The 17,252-nt window shown below is 38.1% G+C and overlaps 1 protein-coding gene and 1 long non-coding RNA gene across 2 annotated transcripts; both read right to left on the bottom strand.

The window, feature by feature from the left end:
- Positions 1 to 705: 705 nt before the first annotated feature.
- Positions 706 to 1,694, bottom strand: ins (preproinsulin). The gene is made up of 3 exons (XM_014413623.3): positions 1,627 to 1,694; positions 1,359 to 1,553; positions 706 to 1,053 (listed from the first exon to the last, which is right to left on the bottom strand). The coding sequence occupies exons 2-3, from the start codon at positions 1,540 to 1,542 to the stop codon at positions 896 to 898; spliced, it is 342 nt and encodes a 113-aa protein (XP_014269109.1). The 5' UTR covers positions 1,543 to 1,553; positions 1,627 to 1,694; the 3' UTR covers positions 706 to 895.
- Positions 1,695 to 10,275: 8,581 nt separating this feature from the next.
- LOC143420843 (uncharacterized) lies at positions 10,276 to 12,355 on the bottom strand. The gene is made up of 3 exons (XR_013100573.1): positions 12,217 to 12,355; positions 10,497 to 10,645; positions 10,276 to 10,395 (listed from the first exon to the last, which is right to left on the bottom strand). It is a non-coding gene; the product is annotated as an uncharacterized LOC143420843 (long non-coding RNA).
- Positions 12,356 to 17,252: the final 4,897 nt, after the last annotated feature.

The following is a 17,252-nucleotide window of genomic DNA, read 5'->3' on the forward strand; positions in this document are numbered from 1 at the left end:
TGAACACCTGACCCCGCCCTGCCGGCACGAGCCGGTCCCGCCCTACACAGGCGGAGCAAACTCAGCAGAGGCCCGGGGCAAACATGCGCCGTGGGGCCCCAGTTTCTATGATTTTCAATTGATTTAAGTATTAAGTAGTATTTTGAAACTTATTTGATTCCTTCAAAGTCAATAGATTGAGCTGACAGTCAAGTGATAATAATGCTAAATATTTCAAACTATGTTTCTTATTGGCATTATTTGAATTGACAACATGGGAATTCTAAATATTCCCATACTTGGACCTCTGACCTCTTCTTCAAATGAGGTTAACTTAAAATTAAAACTGCTTAAAATTCTTCTGATTTTGTTTTTTTATTGGCAACATTTAGGAAATAATACTGGTATATGGGAATTCTAAATAGAGCATTGTAGTTTGCATCCCCACTGTATAATCATGAGGACCTGAATAAAAAACACTGACACTGAGCTGCTGAAATAAAGATGACAAGGGATTGTTGGAAAAAGGACATCATGTCCAAGTGCATGATGTGTTTATATCCTGTTCAGAGAAGTGACACTATAAGCTAAACACAAACATTTGAAAAGTGAAAGCTCAGCAGTTTGTGCTGGATAGCAGCAGGTACCTAACATGCTTGAGTTTTCAATGTAATCAATTAACTGGATTCATCACAACAAAAGAACACACTTTTTTGCCTCACGTCGTCACATTTTGCATTTTTATTTTCTTGGAAAATTAATTTTATCCATTTCTCAGCACTTCATTTGACAGCAGTTGGTTTTCAGAGAGAGGACAGCTGTGGCTCTCCTCTGAAGCAGGGGGGGAGGTGGGGTTGGGACTCAGACCTGATTAGCCGAGCCTGGTTCGACTAAACAAAGTCCAGCAGAGCAGTGTTCAGTTGCAGTAGTTCTGCAGGTCAAAGATGGTACAGGGTTTGTGGCAGCATTCCTCCACAATGCCTCGCTTCACCATCATTTCCATCTGGTCTTTGAAGGTCACTTCATTCTCGCCACCTTGCACCACAGCGCCACCTGCCTTTGGAGGGAGGAAACCTGATGGGATGAAGAGCAGGTGAATGTTCAGATCTAAAATTATGGGAATTTATATTAAATAATACATTTTAAACATATTAGAACATAAATTACTAATTCTAACACAAAGTGTTACAAAATCAGCGCCATTATATGATGCAGGTGTTGAGACAAATGACAATAGATGTAAATTAATCATGTAGGGTCCATAAAGATATGGAAAATTACAGTTTCCAACATGAAAGCTGATTTAAAGTGAACTGAGAGAAAGAAAAGCTGCCCTCAAATTCTTGTCTAGTGTTTCTGTTCATGGTTGGCGGTCTCACCAAGCAGAGGGTCCACATCTCTCCTGGGGTTGTAGAAGAAGCCTCTGTCCCCACAGACCAGATACAGGGCGTCCACCAGGTGAGAGCCGCACAGGTGCTGTGGCCCACCGACGGCCTGGGAGCCCGGCCACGAAACCATCATTAAGACGAGCAGGGAGAAGGTCTGGAGCCAGAGCGCTGCCATGCTGGAAAGAGCTGAACACAAAAGCACATTCACGTTAGCATCACAGTCACTGTCCTCACAACCAAACCTACAGCCAGCACTCACCTGCACAGGCAGAGAGGAGGAGGTAACTCTGAGATGTAGGGCAGGAGCAGCTGTGTGAGGCAGAACCAAGAGCCTTCTCGCCATTTATACTCCACCAGCACCACCTGGACACACCCCCTGCTATTTCACCCACATTGTGGGGACTTGTGTATGATTACGGATTATGGGGACTCTGCAAACCATTAATATGATTTATTAAACCTGAGGTGAAAGATTTGGTTGAAGTTTCAGGAAATGAACAGCCCTGTGAAGAGATGGCGTGTGTGTGTGTGCGTGCGTCTCTGTGTGTGTGCGTGCGCGCGCGCGTGCGTGCGTGTGTGTATGTGTGTGTGCGTGCGTGCGTGTGTGCGTGCGTGCGTGCGCGCGTGCGCGCGTGCGTGCGTGCGTGTGTGTGTGTGTGTACAAACATATGCGCTGCCATCAGCACATATTAAGTGACAGTGTGTTTCTGATTGACTGGTTACAGCACTTAGTAAAACAAACTAAAGCTAATGAGCCGACATGATCTGATCAGCTATTAACCTTCTGCTCCATCTGCTCAGCTTGTTAGTTTAAAGCAGATAACAGTCGTAGAAATCATTTTTATTTAGGTTTTTTACAAGATGTGTTCACATCATGCAGCATCTCCTATCCTCCATCACATCTGACGTTAACAGGCATGAAAACTGAAAATAAGTCCAAGCTGTCTTTATGTCAAAGAGCTGATATTTCTGATCAAATGTGAGGACTGAACGTTTGTAAAAAGAAATCAGGATGTGCAGCAGAGCTCAGAGTGAAGTGAAACATGTCAGCAGATCTAAAAGTATTTCAAACTCAGTCGTATAACTGTGAAGAAGTTTAATTACACATTTAACCCCTAACAGAGCTTAATATCAGGAAAAAAGCAATTTCAATAGTAAGTCTCAGTTTTTTGTTCAAAAAATAAAAAAACTTTGCTAAAAAGTCCTGTAGTTATAAAACTGAAATTTTTGTTAATTACAAAGAAAATTTGAGATTTCTTTATTTTTAATGTGGACAAATGGTATAAAACTACCTTTCTATAGCATATTATAGCAGTTTGTTTTATTACTTAATAGCGGCCGAGTTTTTTATCAGCTGGAAAAACTGTAAAACTCATGAATATGAAGTTAAAACTCGTGCCCTCCATCACATTGTTCAAAGTCATTCAGTGAGGTGGCTTAGAGACTTTGGTGGGCCAATTCTGGCCCCCATGCCTTATGTTTGACAACCCTGAACTACGCAGACAGCATGAAACACAAAGACAAAAGCTTGACTGTCCTGATGTTCCAAATATTTTATTGTAGTTATGGGTCTGAGATGACTTCAGCTTTTCAGTGAGAAAGAGCCAGAGCCTCATCAAACCATCTGCCATGCAAAGAGTGCTTAATGGGTGTCAGAGGTGTGCTGACAGAGCTCTTGTTCCAGCTTGTTAGTCACTTAAAGAAGAAGCTCAACTGACCAAGAAAGAGCGTTACCATGACGAGCTGTCCGTGACGAAGGAGGACGCGTGTTTCGGACAACTTCTCAAAGTGTTTTTCATCTGCATCTACAAATGAACCAGAAACCAGAGCCGCTGTCACCCCACAACCAAACCATAAAAACATTTTCTGCACAATGGATGGAAATTCACTCCATTAAACACTAAATACTACAGCTCAACTTTTATCATTTCTGCTCTTGATTTTCTTTTTCTAATTTTCTTTTAATTCATATTTTGCATTCATTAGAGATACAAGGAATCGGTGTCAAGAAGATGCATTATATTTATGATAAAGTGCAGTTTTAGCTGATATATGTCAGAAGATTATTGTAGACCTGTTTCATTATTTTCTATTGTAATGTTTTCTGTAGTAGATTGTGATAGATTAAACAAAAATAACAATGGCGTCATGTGTAAAATGTAAATCAAATAAGAATTTTTGGACTGTTTCTTATACATTTTTATCACTGAAACCAGGAAAAATATTTAAAATTTCTTTCAAAACTCGTGTTTTTGTCAGGGTTCCTGGGTGGTTCACCCAGTGTTTTCAGTTTTGTTCATGTTCAGTTTATTTTGTCACTCGTTCTCATTTCCTGTTTTGCTGTTCCAGTTACTTCCATGTGTCTTTACTCAGATTAAGTTCAGCTGTTCACTCACCGGTTTCTAATTACTCATCACCCAGCCTGTACTTAAACCCTCAGTTTCGCTCAGTCCAGCGTCTTGTCATTGATGTTGTCTGCTCCGCATGTGTGAGCTCGGTTCAGCCAGCTTAAGTTCTGCTCGTCCCCTCATTATAATAAACTCCAACTCTCACCATGGGTCCTGCGTTTGGCTCATCTCTTCCTCTCATCCACACACATCCCTGACAGTTTTTAGTTTAATTAAGCGTACAATTTCCCTTTATAAACTGAAACCTGGTATCCTATAGTCAAGAAACATATCCAATAATGATTTCTTATATTAATTTAACATTTCTAAAAGTGAGACTCAAGAGAAATACAAATCGAAAATGCAAGGTGGTTTATTTTGGTCATAGTGAAAGGTAAGGAATCTCGGAGAAATTAGGCATATTTAATTGTAATAAAATATTGATTCTTTTAATCACTGTTGTGCTTTTTTAATGTAAACTTCTCATGTTTTGCATTCAGCATCCTAAAAACATACAAATTACCAAATATATCACATGAAGTGCATTTTTTTAAATTAAATATTATATTTAAAGTGAATATGAGTTTAATATGTTGTCTTTGATATAGTGAAACAAAGACAACATATTAAATGTTTTTAGAAACATATTCTATTTTATTTTGATTGTGGTAACTTCATAAAAATGGCAACAAAAGACTGATGAATTTATAATACTAAATAAAAGTATTATACAGTACTGCAACATCTCATAGCTAACATGGCGGGGTGTCATAATCAGCTGAGGAGGGCTTCCCTCCCCCCTTCAGTGCTGTGGGGGCGGGGCATTAGAACACATGGGGAGGAGCAACTGTATCTGAAAGTTTAGGAACAACATGCGTCTTGATTCTGCTCTAAATGAAACATTTTTCAGTATTTTACATGTCGTCTTTTTCTGCAGTACTCTGTAAATGATTTGACATAGATATTTTTTTCACTTTGTTTCAGTTTTGTTGGAAATATAATTGTGTTAAAGCATCTTCATGGTGTTTTTTTTTGTTTGGTTTTTTTTGTTACAGCTATAAACTGTAGATTTCAGATTCTAATTTCAGATAAAGCTCCATTGTTGTGTGACTGACAGATGATTTTAATATTACTTCTGTGGTCAGTGATTTGATAAGATAAGACTTTATTGATCCCACTGTGGGGAAACGTGTGTTACAGTCTGGCTCGTTGTGTCCTGGGCAAGACACTTCACCCGTTGCCTACTGGTGGTGGTCAGAGGGCCCGGTGGCGCCAGTGTCCGGCAGCCTCGCCTCTGTCAGGGTGGCTGTGGCTACAATGTAGCTGCCATCACCAGTGTGTGAATGGGTGGATGACTGGATATGTAAAGCGCTTTGGGGTCCTTAGGGACTAAGTACAGCGCTATACAAATACAGGCCATTTACCATTTACCTCAGCTCAGGTAGAGATAGCAGAAGGAAAATACAAAAAATACAAAACAAATAAGATAATACACTACATACAATGGCAGCAAACGCAGAATGTGATTATGGATACAGGGTTGTGGAAATATGCAAGAAATAAATGTAATTAATCTACCATCACTATTACTAAGTAAGTCATAGATATCTATAAGTATGTATGAGTATAGACACTGGTCCAGTATGGTTGCACATCTGAATATGTTTATGATATGTGCACTAAAAATAACACAACTTTTCCACTCCACATGTTGGCGTTATTATTACCTGGTTTCAGTGTGTTGATTATGTGCCCAAAGAGGGGCTGTTTACACCAAGCTTTCAGCTACACAAGTAAAAATGATGAGAATATGTTAAATTTGGAGTCAAATGGTTTGCTCTTTTATTCTTTCTTTTTTTCCTACTTGATAACTGACCACATGATGGTGCTATTGTCCCATCGTACTGTAAGTACAGAGTATGGCTGTGAACTGGAAAAAGATGGAGAGAAAAGAGATATTTTAAAGTGCCTAATGTGAATCAACTGGAAAGTAGAAGCTGAAGAGAATGGAGAAAGTAAGTAAAGTGTCAGGAATGACATTGTAAAAGAAAACCAGAACAGGAGACTGACATCAATAAAGAGCTGAGAGCTCTGCTTACAAGTCTCTGCAATACTAATTCCACACATAACACATAACTTTCAGGCTCTTCCATTTACTGATCACTACTGTGTCTTAAGATTTTATTTGAATTTGGATTTAAAAGGAGTGTTTTAGTTATTTTAAGTGAACCAAACAATTTCTAAATGCCTAGAAAATTCCTACGTGACAGGTTTTTATTAATCATTCATAAAAGATGAACTAACTCGATCTTATACTGTAAAACTGATAATTATCAGCAGGAGAAAAAAGCTGTCTATTGTTTGTTTACTTTTCCTGCACAGATTTGATTCATATTTTTTCTCTTGTTGATCCATGTACATGGACATATGTAATATTAACATTTGAATGGATTCATGTTTTTATAACTAAAGAAAACTATATTTTTATACCTGAATATAAGTGATTTTTCCATTGTATATAAGAGGTAGCTGATACTTTATTATTCATCTTTAAAATTAGTCATTAGTCGTTGTTATTAATGTTCCTGTGATATGATCTGAATGGATTGTTTGCCAGCAAAGTAATCAAATACGATCATTGTGGTGATACAGATCTGGGTTTAATGATACATGACATTCAAACATATTTTCAAAGAAACCATTCTCTACTTGATCAGGAAGAACAAGAAAAGTAGATGTATTAAAGACATTCTTGTAGTGGGGCGATGGTGCAAAACACCCCCACTGTACTGGCCTTGCTGTGGTTGTATAAAACCATATGTTTGGGAAACCTGCAGTCAATATTTAAACATGTGAGTTGGAGCAGGAAAATGTCTAAAATATTTTTTATTAGATTAACTTTGGAAAGAGAAACTAACTCAAACCCATTTTTATTACTGTCTATTATCACATGTATGTAATCCAGATATAGATGCAAATATAAAAACATTTCAACATTGTAAGTCAGCAGTTTTAGAAACACACACACACACACACACACACACACACACACACACACACACACACACACACACACACACACACACAAAACCTTGAACCAATCCAATCTGTTTTACTTCTGAAGTGTGAGCTCCAAACAGGACGTTATAGAGCTGTCCCACTGGTCACATGGTGAAAAGTAGGTGACCACTGAAGGTGGTGTGATGTCCTTGACTATCACGTACCCTTGCATTAGCAGAGAGACGTAAAAAAACATGATCTCCAGCTTCTAGAAGCAGTGAGGCTCCATTAGAGGAAGTCCAAAAATGGGATGGTTGAAGTTCAAATATAATAAAAATTTTCTCTCCATTCTTGAACAACTCAACCCGAGTCATAATGTCTGCATATCCATATGCATGGCACTCAAAGTGGTAGACTCCTCTCACTGGTGCAGTGAAAATACCTGTGGGACATTTGTTTTTGTCATGTTAAATCAGCTGTTAGAACATCTGGAACATCAGCCTGACATCAACATAGCTGAGAAGTGACATTCAGTGTTATTACCTGTGTGTGGGTTGTAGGCATTTCCAATGTTTGTGACAACCTGTTTAAATATCAGAGTAGTATCTGTGTTAAAGGGTCCAATGTCTAGAGTGCCTCTATCCAACAAAGAAGTCGAGAAAGCCACCTGTTTATCTGAGAGAGAGAAATGTCTTTTTTTTGTTTGTTTTTTAACTTTATGCTTTGTAATTAAACGTGTCACAAACATCCACAGTTACCTTTTCATAGAAAAGATCAGACTCATGACTTGCACACATTACCTTGTAACTGTTGCTTCAACTGGTCAATCTCAGTTTGCTGCCTGTCCAGCTCCGTCTCATGTCCGTCCAGCTCTTTCAGCTTTGTTGAATGATCTAAAAGTGTAAAAAATAATTTTACGAGTTTCACTTCACTGCACAGCTAATTTTAGAGCATTGTCCATAACATAAAAGAAAGTATGCTGATTATTTCAGGGTTTTTTCTTTCTAACTGGACATTTTCGTAGTGACATTGGCACTTTTATAAGACAACAGTGAATATAGAAAAATGAAAGCATATGGAAGGTTTCCTGTTACTTCTCTCACTACCTGACATGATACTGTACCTTGATTTTCTTTCTGTAGGATCATGATCTGTGCTTTCTGCACAGCCAGTGAGACTGCCATCTCTCTGAGCACAGCATGGATGTCCTGTTGACAGGGTTGTTGGTTTGAAATCTGCTGGTCAACAATTTCATTATCTGCCTCAGTCGGATTTGTGGAAACGGAGCAGACCAGAAGCAGCAGCGAGAAAAACACCATGATCTCCATTCTGTCAGTGAAAACTCAACAGTATCTGTGTCATCTGCAAACCTGACTGACTTTTATATTACACAGTTATGGTTATGTAGTAATGATTTCATTGGTTTCAGAGATTCTTTGATAACTGAAGGCATAAGTAATCTTAGTGAATGAATCATTAATCATTATGACTTTCAGTCAGAAGGACACAAACGCGTGACTATCAGTGATTGTCTGCTGACAGTAAATTGTGTCGGGACATGTGCTGGTTTAGTTCATAGCAAATAAGAGCAGTTTAAATGACTCTCATGAAGTTTTCTACTAATTCAAAAAGGTAATTAGTCTGGAAACACAGATGTAATGGAGTAATTACCTTTTCCATGTGTGAATCCTGCCGACCTTTGTTTAGAACTTTCACATCCTTCAATGTTGCTGACTCTGTACATTTTGCAGTTATTCATTTAATTATTAATCAGAGATCCACATTAATAATTTAGTATATTTTTGATGCTTTGCTGGTGTATTGTTTGTTTGCAGCTGAATGATGCAATTCTGAGTTTTCACAGTTTTCAAATAGAGATTCCCAATACCAACAAAAACAGGAGTTTAAGCAACAGTGGAATCATTTCTCTGGAGCTGTTTTTCACTGAGGGGCGCTGTTAAGAACTGAGTTTTGTAAAAATGTTTTGGAGCCACATTTGAATCCGTTTCAGGTCTCCTGCTGAGTTACTTCATACTGTAAAAACATACTTTGAAACATGATTATAAATTTTCTTTAACCAAATTGAAAAGAATGAGAGAAAACAGTTCACATTTTCAGTCACTACATTTGTTTTGGTACCAGTGCAGACAAAGTTTGCTCTACTTTCCTGAACACCACAACACTCGTACCATGTGAAGATTATCCACGTGCACCCTCACACCACCTGAGCTTTATATTGCACAGTAAAAAGAGGCATGGAGGAAATACGTGTCTCTGATTTTAATGATGCAAAGTAGAGCTGATAATGGTGTGAAATCTTTGCTTTGACTGTAAATGCTTAATGTGTCAGTAGTAGATGCACTTATCATTATTAGACTTTATAAATATGGTTTTCATAACAGTCGGTGTACAGCTACTGTTGTAGCCTGTTTGCGTGTGTTGTGTGTTTTTGTATTGAACAAGTGGATTTAATAAGTGTTGAGGTAAACCTGATGATCTTGGACTGTTATAGGATGCCTCAAATTGTTCTTTATGTAAAAGCTGGATGACAATGAGTTAGATGTAATTTGTTGTCTGGAATTGTTGTTTTGCTGATATTGCAATAAAAGTTCAGGAGAGAAGACTCAGAGGTGTTGCTGCTGTGATGCTGAAACCTGCTGTAGGATTGGCTTTCCTGCTTAGTTTGAAGTTCTTATTAATGCAAGTCGGATCCCATAGCATAGGATCAGACTCAACCCTATGCTATGGGATCCCTATGGCTGTTGCTCAGGAGGTAGAGCAGCTCATCTGCTGGTTGGAAGGTTGGTGGTTTGATCCCTGGCTCCCCCCGGCTGCATGCCAAATATCCTTGGGCAAGTTAATAACCCCAAGTTGCTCTCCGATGCATCCATCGGAGTGTGAATGTAGTTGTAGAAAAGACTTAAAAAGCATAGAAAACACTGCTTGGGTGAATGTGGCATGTTGTATAAAGCACTTGATCCAGGAGAGGAGGAAAGCACGATATAAGAATCCATAACAGCCATATCTTTAAAAGACTGCCACCCTGCCAGTTTAAGCATTTAGATCATAGTACAGCCTCACAAAGCTGCCACCATGATGGCAGCTCCCAGTATGAAAATATTTATATATTTGAAATGGATAAAAAACTAACATTGTTATTTCAGTGATTGTTTATTGTTCAATAAAAAGACAATTTCTTTGTTTATCATTATTAATATTTTAGTTTACAATTTTGACATCATAATGTGCATCTGGATCTGGATTCACAGACAGATGAAAAAAATAAAACATGTTCAATTTTTGTTTTAATTACATAAAGTCTTAAGGGTCACCAACTGGAAACAAACAGGAGGTTCTGAAGCTGTCACGCTTCTCACATGGTGAAAAGCAGATGACCACTTTAGGTATTATGGTGAACTTGGTTATCATAAATCTTTGAATTAGTCCAGAGACGTAAAAAGACCTGATCCCCAACCTCCAAAAGCAGTGAGACAAAATTAGAGGAACTTGCAGCACCAGATGGCTGAACTTCATATGCAATAAAAATGTGCTGAACAACACAGCACCATTCTCAATGCCTCCATATCCATATATTTTCCACTCAAAGTGGTAGGCTCCTCTCACTGGTGCAGTGAAAATACCTGTGGAACATTTTTTTGTTAAATGGAAAATCAGCTGTTAGAACACCTGGAACATCAGCCTGACATCAACATAGCTGAGAAGCAACATTCAGTGTTATTACCTGTGTGTTTGTTGTAGGCATTTCCAATGTTTGTGACAACATGTTTGAAGATCAGAGTACTCTGGATCATGATCTGTTCTTTCTGTTAAAGGGTCCAGTATCTCCTTCACCTTGATCCAGCAGAGAGGCTGAGAAAGCCACGTGTTTGACTGAGAGAGAGAGAAATGTCATTATTTTAAACTGTTTTCGAGTTAGACTCTTCCCAAAAGAGTCATCATTATCTCCAATGAAAGAAGTGTTTGACAGCCAGAGATGGGCAGTAATGCGTTACAAGTAACGCGTTAGTGTAATCTGATTACCCTTTTCAAGTAATCGGATTTTCAAGTAATGAGTAAAGTAAGGGATTACTATTACAAAAAAGGTAATTAGATTACCGTTACTTTCCCGTAGGAACGCTGCGTTACTGCGTTATTAAAACTGTGATTTTTTTGCGAGAATGTCTCACGACAGTGACGTAAGCGAGTGCGACATTCGTGGCAACAGCTGTGTGCAGATCAACAATGGATCACATATCGAGTGCAGGAGAGAGTATGAGCGTGCAGCGTTTAAAGCGTGGAAGTACTGACCTTACTTTGAGTTTGATTCCATAAAAAGTGACAAAAACATTAGTGTCCGCTGCTCACTGCGTGGGAAGAAAATTTCTTTTTACAGCGAAAAAAAAACTAAACTTCCGAGCAAGCACCGAGTGTACGCGGCCATGGGAATGTGACATTCACAGAGAAACTCCCAGACCTCCCCATGACCACTGCGACACACCTGCACCAGGGCAAACCTCCGCCTGCCCCACTCCTGCTATACAGGTGAAAATAAACAGGACTGCCAAGTCTTTGACTTTATTTATTTTCTGCTGTGTTTTACTTGCATCTATTTGAAAGACTGAGTGTAAACACAAAAAATATTTTATTTTATGAGCTGGAATGTGCAGAAAATAGGTTTAAACGTCAAACAAATTTCTTACAGTCAGAGAATGGTGCATATAATTTAATGTTTGCTTGATGCATAAAGTTAAACGATTAAAACTAATAAAACAAGTTTTAAAAAGATACTTTTCTCATTTGATTACATTTTATATGTTTTCTTTATATTTTATATTTTATATGATGGATTATCATGTTTTTAAAAGTGACTAAGTAACTAATTACTTTTGAAAATAAGTAATCAGTAAAGTAATGGGATTGCTTTTTTTGGGAAGTAATCTGTAATTAGTTACTGATTACTTTTGGAATTATAGAAAATTGGATTCCATTTTCAATTTTTCTCTTAAAATTTTTTGATGGAAAATTGAACTGATGAGTGTTATATCACCTCTCCATCTGTGAATGAACTAATGACATAGAAACACAGAATCACCACCTTCTGGAGAAATTTATAGGATTGCCATATCTTGATCAGCCACACATTCACATAACTGGATATTATGGGCTTCCACTTGCAGGTGGTAGTTTTCATAAATTAGCCACAATCATGTAGATCGGTCCCTCGCTATAATGCGGTTCACCTTTAACAGTCAAATTTACATAAATCTTTGATCGCTAGCCGTGTGACTCTAAAGTGCTGTACTGTATGTTTGTAAGTTTTCTCCCCAGCAAACACAACAATGCCGATGAAACATTTTGCACTGTCAAAGGCTCCTGCGGTAGCACCCAAAAGACAGAGGAAGATGTTAACCATCGCACAAAAAGTTGGACTTCTGAACATGCTAAAGGAAGGTAGAAGGTACCGTATTTTTCGGACCATAAGGCACACCTGCCTCGCCGGCTGACCCCGTGTTAGGCAACATGTTTTGTTTTCTGCTCTCTCTCTCCTCTGCTGGGGCCCACGCTCCTGCCCCTGGCCGACACACCTGTGTTCAATCTCCTCACCTGCTGCTGATCTCCACTAATCCTGAAGCCCTACTTAAGACAGCAGCACTTTGCTACTCATCACTGGATTGTTGAGCAATCTACATCAGTCACTCTGAAACCTAGAAGAAAAGTCCGACCCGACCCGACTCGACCCAACCTAACCTTTCTCTACTTCCGTACCATTGATTCATTAATGTTGAATTCTCTGGCAGCAGCTCTATTCCCATGTTCTGGACCTGAAAACATGGTTTGATCTTTGCTTTCATTCTATAATACTGGACTTATTTTTCTACAAAGGTTTGAACTCTGAGAGTTTAAACAGGAGAGGAAAGTGTAAAAATGTTCATGCCTGTCTGAGGAAAGTACATAAAGTGTGTAGTGAGGGGTTTTACAGCCTTAAAACATCTATAATAATTCTAAAAAATAAAGTTGGCTACTCTGCTAATTTCACCTATTGCAGATTATTTTTAGAACGTAACTCCCTCGATAAACGAGGGACCGCTGTACTATTGGTTTGAACTATTTTGCCACAGTGAGGCTATGTGTGCTTTTTAATTCTAAAACACACAAAAACCAGCTTGTGACGCTGATATACTAGAGGAGTTTTTAGTTTTATTATCTAGGGGAAAAATAAATACTAATATGATGAAATTAATTTTCTTATTTACAATGAAACAGTCATAGACATGCAAACATGAGTAAAAAAAATAAAAAAATTCACACAGTACCTTGTAGTTGCTGTTGAAGCTGGCCAATCTCAGTCTTCTGCTTCTCCAGCTTTTCTACATGATCTGAAAAGTACAAATTTATTGATAAAACTTTATTTGTCTATATCACATATACACTCTAAGAAATAACATGTTGTATTTACTCCACCCAGTTATGTCAACCGGTTCCACACAACTGGGTTAGTGAAATATAAAATGTATGATATATTTAGTTTGAACAAGAAATTTTAAGTAAATCTGATAAATCTACTCACCCAAAACACGCTCTACTGAAACTATAGGATTAAATCACTTTAACGGAATTGCAATTTACTCTATTTAAGTTTGTAAATTTAACAAAATCAAACACAAGTTTATTCAGTTAACCTAACTTTAATAACACTTTGTGTAAAACTTGTTGAAGCACACTTTGAGCAATTCAAATGCTTCTAGATCTTTTTTCCTAAACAATCTTTACATATATTCAAGTGCATTTTAAGCGCAGGAAGACAAGATGCAGAATGTCATGTTAAACTGAAATGATTAAAACTGGGAAGTGTTGTGATTCCAACATTTTTAACATTAACATGACTTAATTTAAACTTGATTGGGCTACAATGAAAAGCCCACAATAGAGCCCTGCAAACAGCAGGTAGAAATTACTGCAGTGTCATTTTTGTCCATATTTAGAAAAATAACCTTTGCTTCAAAACTTAAACTGAAGTCCAAAGTTAGGAGCAGTCTTTTTCAGTGTAGTTGGATGTTGGTAAAGGTTCAAGAACAAAGAACGCAGAAAAGTGAAAGGCCTTGCAGAAGTTCTTGTGGCAATTCAAACTGAAAAGTTTATGAAGTGCAAGGAGAAGGGTTCGAGAACCTTAAAGTTCAGTGTCCTCTATAGTTCAGTGCAGGCTGTTTCACTCAAGCAGTTTGTTTTTCAGAACCTGCACCTTCATGGATAGCTTGTTCCCATCCAACTCCATCAGCACCTTCTGAAGAAATTCAAATGTGTATTTTATAGACTGTAGATTAGTCCAAGCAGGAGGGCACACCCCTTTGCCACATCACTAAGAGCTTGCAGCACAGTGCATCCTTCTACGATGACACCAATGTCCTCAGGTGTATCTGCAGAGTTTGCTCCTTCATGTCTGACAACACAGACTCCCAAAGTCAGCTGCTCCGTTTCTCTGCTTGCTCCAAGATCCACATCCTTTAAATAAAAATAAAAGAAAAAGATAAGTTAATTGCATACATATACATATGGACAAGTAAGTCCACCTTCCATTTCCAATCCTAAATTAAAAAAAGGAAAATAACTGATCGTTTTCCTTTTTTAACTTACCAAGAATTCCTTGAACAGGTCATCTGGCTTTTCATTTAAGTAGACACACACAGCTTTCAGAATGCATTCCCGTCGAACATCAATGCTGGGATTCTGGTGGAGATAAGAAGTCAATATGAGAGAAGTTTCCTATTTTGGTTCCTTTCAACCTTTTTACAAAACAAAGTCAAAAATATTAACACATAATCCAGATAAGTGATTAAGCAAAGTTTCATAACTCACATCAGTGACGTGCAGTGAGGTTCATGATTGTTAAGGCACTGACTCCTCTGAGTCAGATCAACAAGTATATAAACCCCAAAATCGAAGCTTTGAATTTTGACATTACGTGAAAGCTTTCATTTTTGCTTTAATCAATTCTAGATTGTTCAACAATATATTTAATATTTGTGCCCCTAAAAATATTAAAATTAAATAGAAGATTAGAACTGGGCAATATGGACTTAAAATCCTATCATGACATTTTGTGGTATTTTTTGCGATAACAATAAGTCTGTGAAGGTTCTCAGTCATCCAGGGTCTAAGGCGCTTGGAAAGAAAAGTGAAGCTTCTTCAGTGAAGAAGCTTCACGGATGAGAGATGAAACGTCTTCAAGCAACTTAAAGAAGTCCAGACGCTTTTCTTTCCAAGCTTCTTAACAATAAGAGTTACAATAAAAGATCATAATAGTATTTTTGCCTATAAATCTATCAATGCAGCCTCACAAATACAAATACTGCAAATTAAATTTAGCAAATGTGCTATTTAGACAAACCAGAAGTTATTTATCTTGTTGAATTGATAAGTTTGACATTAAAGGAAGTAATAGTCTCAACTAATTTATCATATATATATACTCAACAGTATCTGTGTCATCTTCAAACCTGACCTCTTTATAACACTGCAAAAAGAGGCGTTAATGAGGAATTTACTTCCCCACCCCTCAAACACACACATGCACAGTCCACCAATAAATCTTGTGAAAAGGTGCCTTCCTGAACTGTAACACGTATCCACACAAATTCTCTATCTCTACCTTCCATGACTCCTTGTTCATCCTCACCCCTACTACAGGTACTGGCTGCTGAATGATTAATGAATCAGTGTTGTTTTGCTGCATTATTGAACAAACTGGGTCATGTAAACAGAGCAGGAATGAAGAAATACTCTCCTCTGAGATCTGTGTGATTGAACTGTGTCATAGTTAAACAGAGCTCATGATCTCTGCAGCCCCCCCCCCACACACACCACAACATAGTTTGTGTTACTTTTTGCCACTGGCATCAGACAGATGTTTTACAAAAAAAATTGAAACATCTGTAACTCCGGTAACTCTTGAAACATTTGCTTAATTGAAAGAATTCCAAAGGTTTCTGCAAGCAGTGACTCTGCACGTTTCTGGGATATTAGGGTCATTACGGTAATCCACATGCACAGTGTGGCAGCAGCTCTGTGAAGGTTGGTTGAGAGAGTGAGTAAGTGTGACTGAGCTCTCATTTGAGATGAGATTGAGTGGGAGCAGTTTTAAAGGGTTAAATGCAAAACTGAGGAAACGAGCAAAAATGGGAAATGAGCAGCGTCTGGATTTCCATGATTTTGGAGACAAAGCAAAGCTAAGCACAGAATTTTGTAAAAAGAAGACCTGGTTGAAATGATACCAATGTGGAGGACAAATAAATGCATAAAAATAAACGTTTTTATCAGCACACTGAAAAAAATACTTCCTAACACACAAACCATTCATAATTCCTAAATTAGGAACAAATAGAAGGATCCAAATGAAGAATCATTTGGAGGCCGTAACAGCTGACTCTTGTAAAGGAGCCCAGCCAAAAGATCTGAATCTCTGAAACGATCCAGACCTTCCCTCATGAATGTTGAGGATACTGGCTCTCCTGGTGAAAAATCAGACTTAAAAATATTAACTGGAAGGCTGAAAAGCAACTCCTCAAATTTTCTTTCTAACAACCAGACTCTGAAACAGATGATACACCTCACACTCACCCCTGCTCACAGAAACCCACAATAAATAATACACCTTAATCAAATGTAAACAGGCTCAACCAAATTATATTAGTACTAGTTATAGTAAAAGTCTGCCCTATGCGCGTGTATGAATGGAATGAAAACAAAGTCCTTGTGACTGAACCTTCCAGGTTGAAGGTTTAATGGATCCAGACGGAGAGGATGGCTGTTTAATGGACCATTTTACCAACATGGTTATCTCACTGCTTTCTGTGCACGTTTTAAACTGTTGGAACATGTTTGAAATAAAGATATTGAAGTTTTTATCTTGATGTGCTGATCAGCATGTTGTGCAGCTCTGAGGGTGTTGGATTTTTGCCCAAGTCTAATTGTGCCGTTTAGATCCAAAGTCCAGTTTTGTGTCCAGAAAACACGTGCATGATATTTGTTTGTGACGGGGTGACAAGAACTGTTTCCTCATACTTCTTGAGCTTTGTCAGACTGACTGATTCACTGCTCTCTTCACAGAGCAAATGTTTGGGGTTTTCCCACTTGTGCAATTAACCAAAGTACAACCTGATAACACTTTTTACTTTGAGGAGAATTTGGAAAGACATCTTTGTCCTCACCTCACCTGCTGTAAGTGCTTGTTACCATAACAAGACAAATACTAGCATGTTCAGATCTGGCTTCACTTGTTCTTGTCACACACTACATTAAGACACTGTCAGCAAAATAATACAGACCCTGAAACGGTCTAAATTAAACATTATATCAGAGTTCTGTGGTCCCTTTGTGAAACGAGCTACATGGCTGTCTGCTTTAATGACGCTGTGATCCACCTCCTACATCGATCCCTCGCTCATCTTGAAAGTGCTTTCAGTGCTATCACGCACACAATGCTGAGAGATAACCTGGAGTA

This window comes from Maylandia zebra, linkage group LG10, assembly GCF_041146795.1.
Source record: "Maylandia zebra isolate NMK-2024a linkage group LG10, Mzebra_GT3a, whole genome shotgun sequence".
Classification (NCBI taxonomy): domain Eukaryota; kingdom Metazoa; phylum Chordata; class Actinopteri; order Cichliformes; family Cichlidae; genus Maylandia; species Maylandia zebra.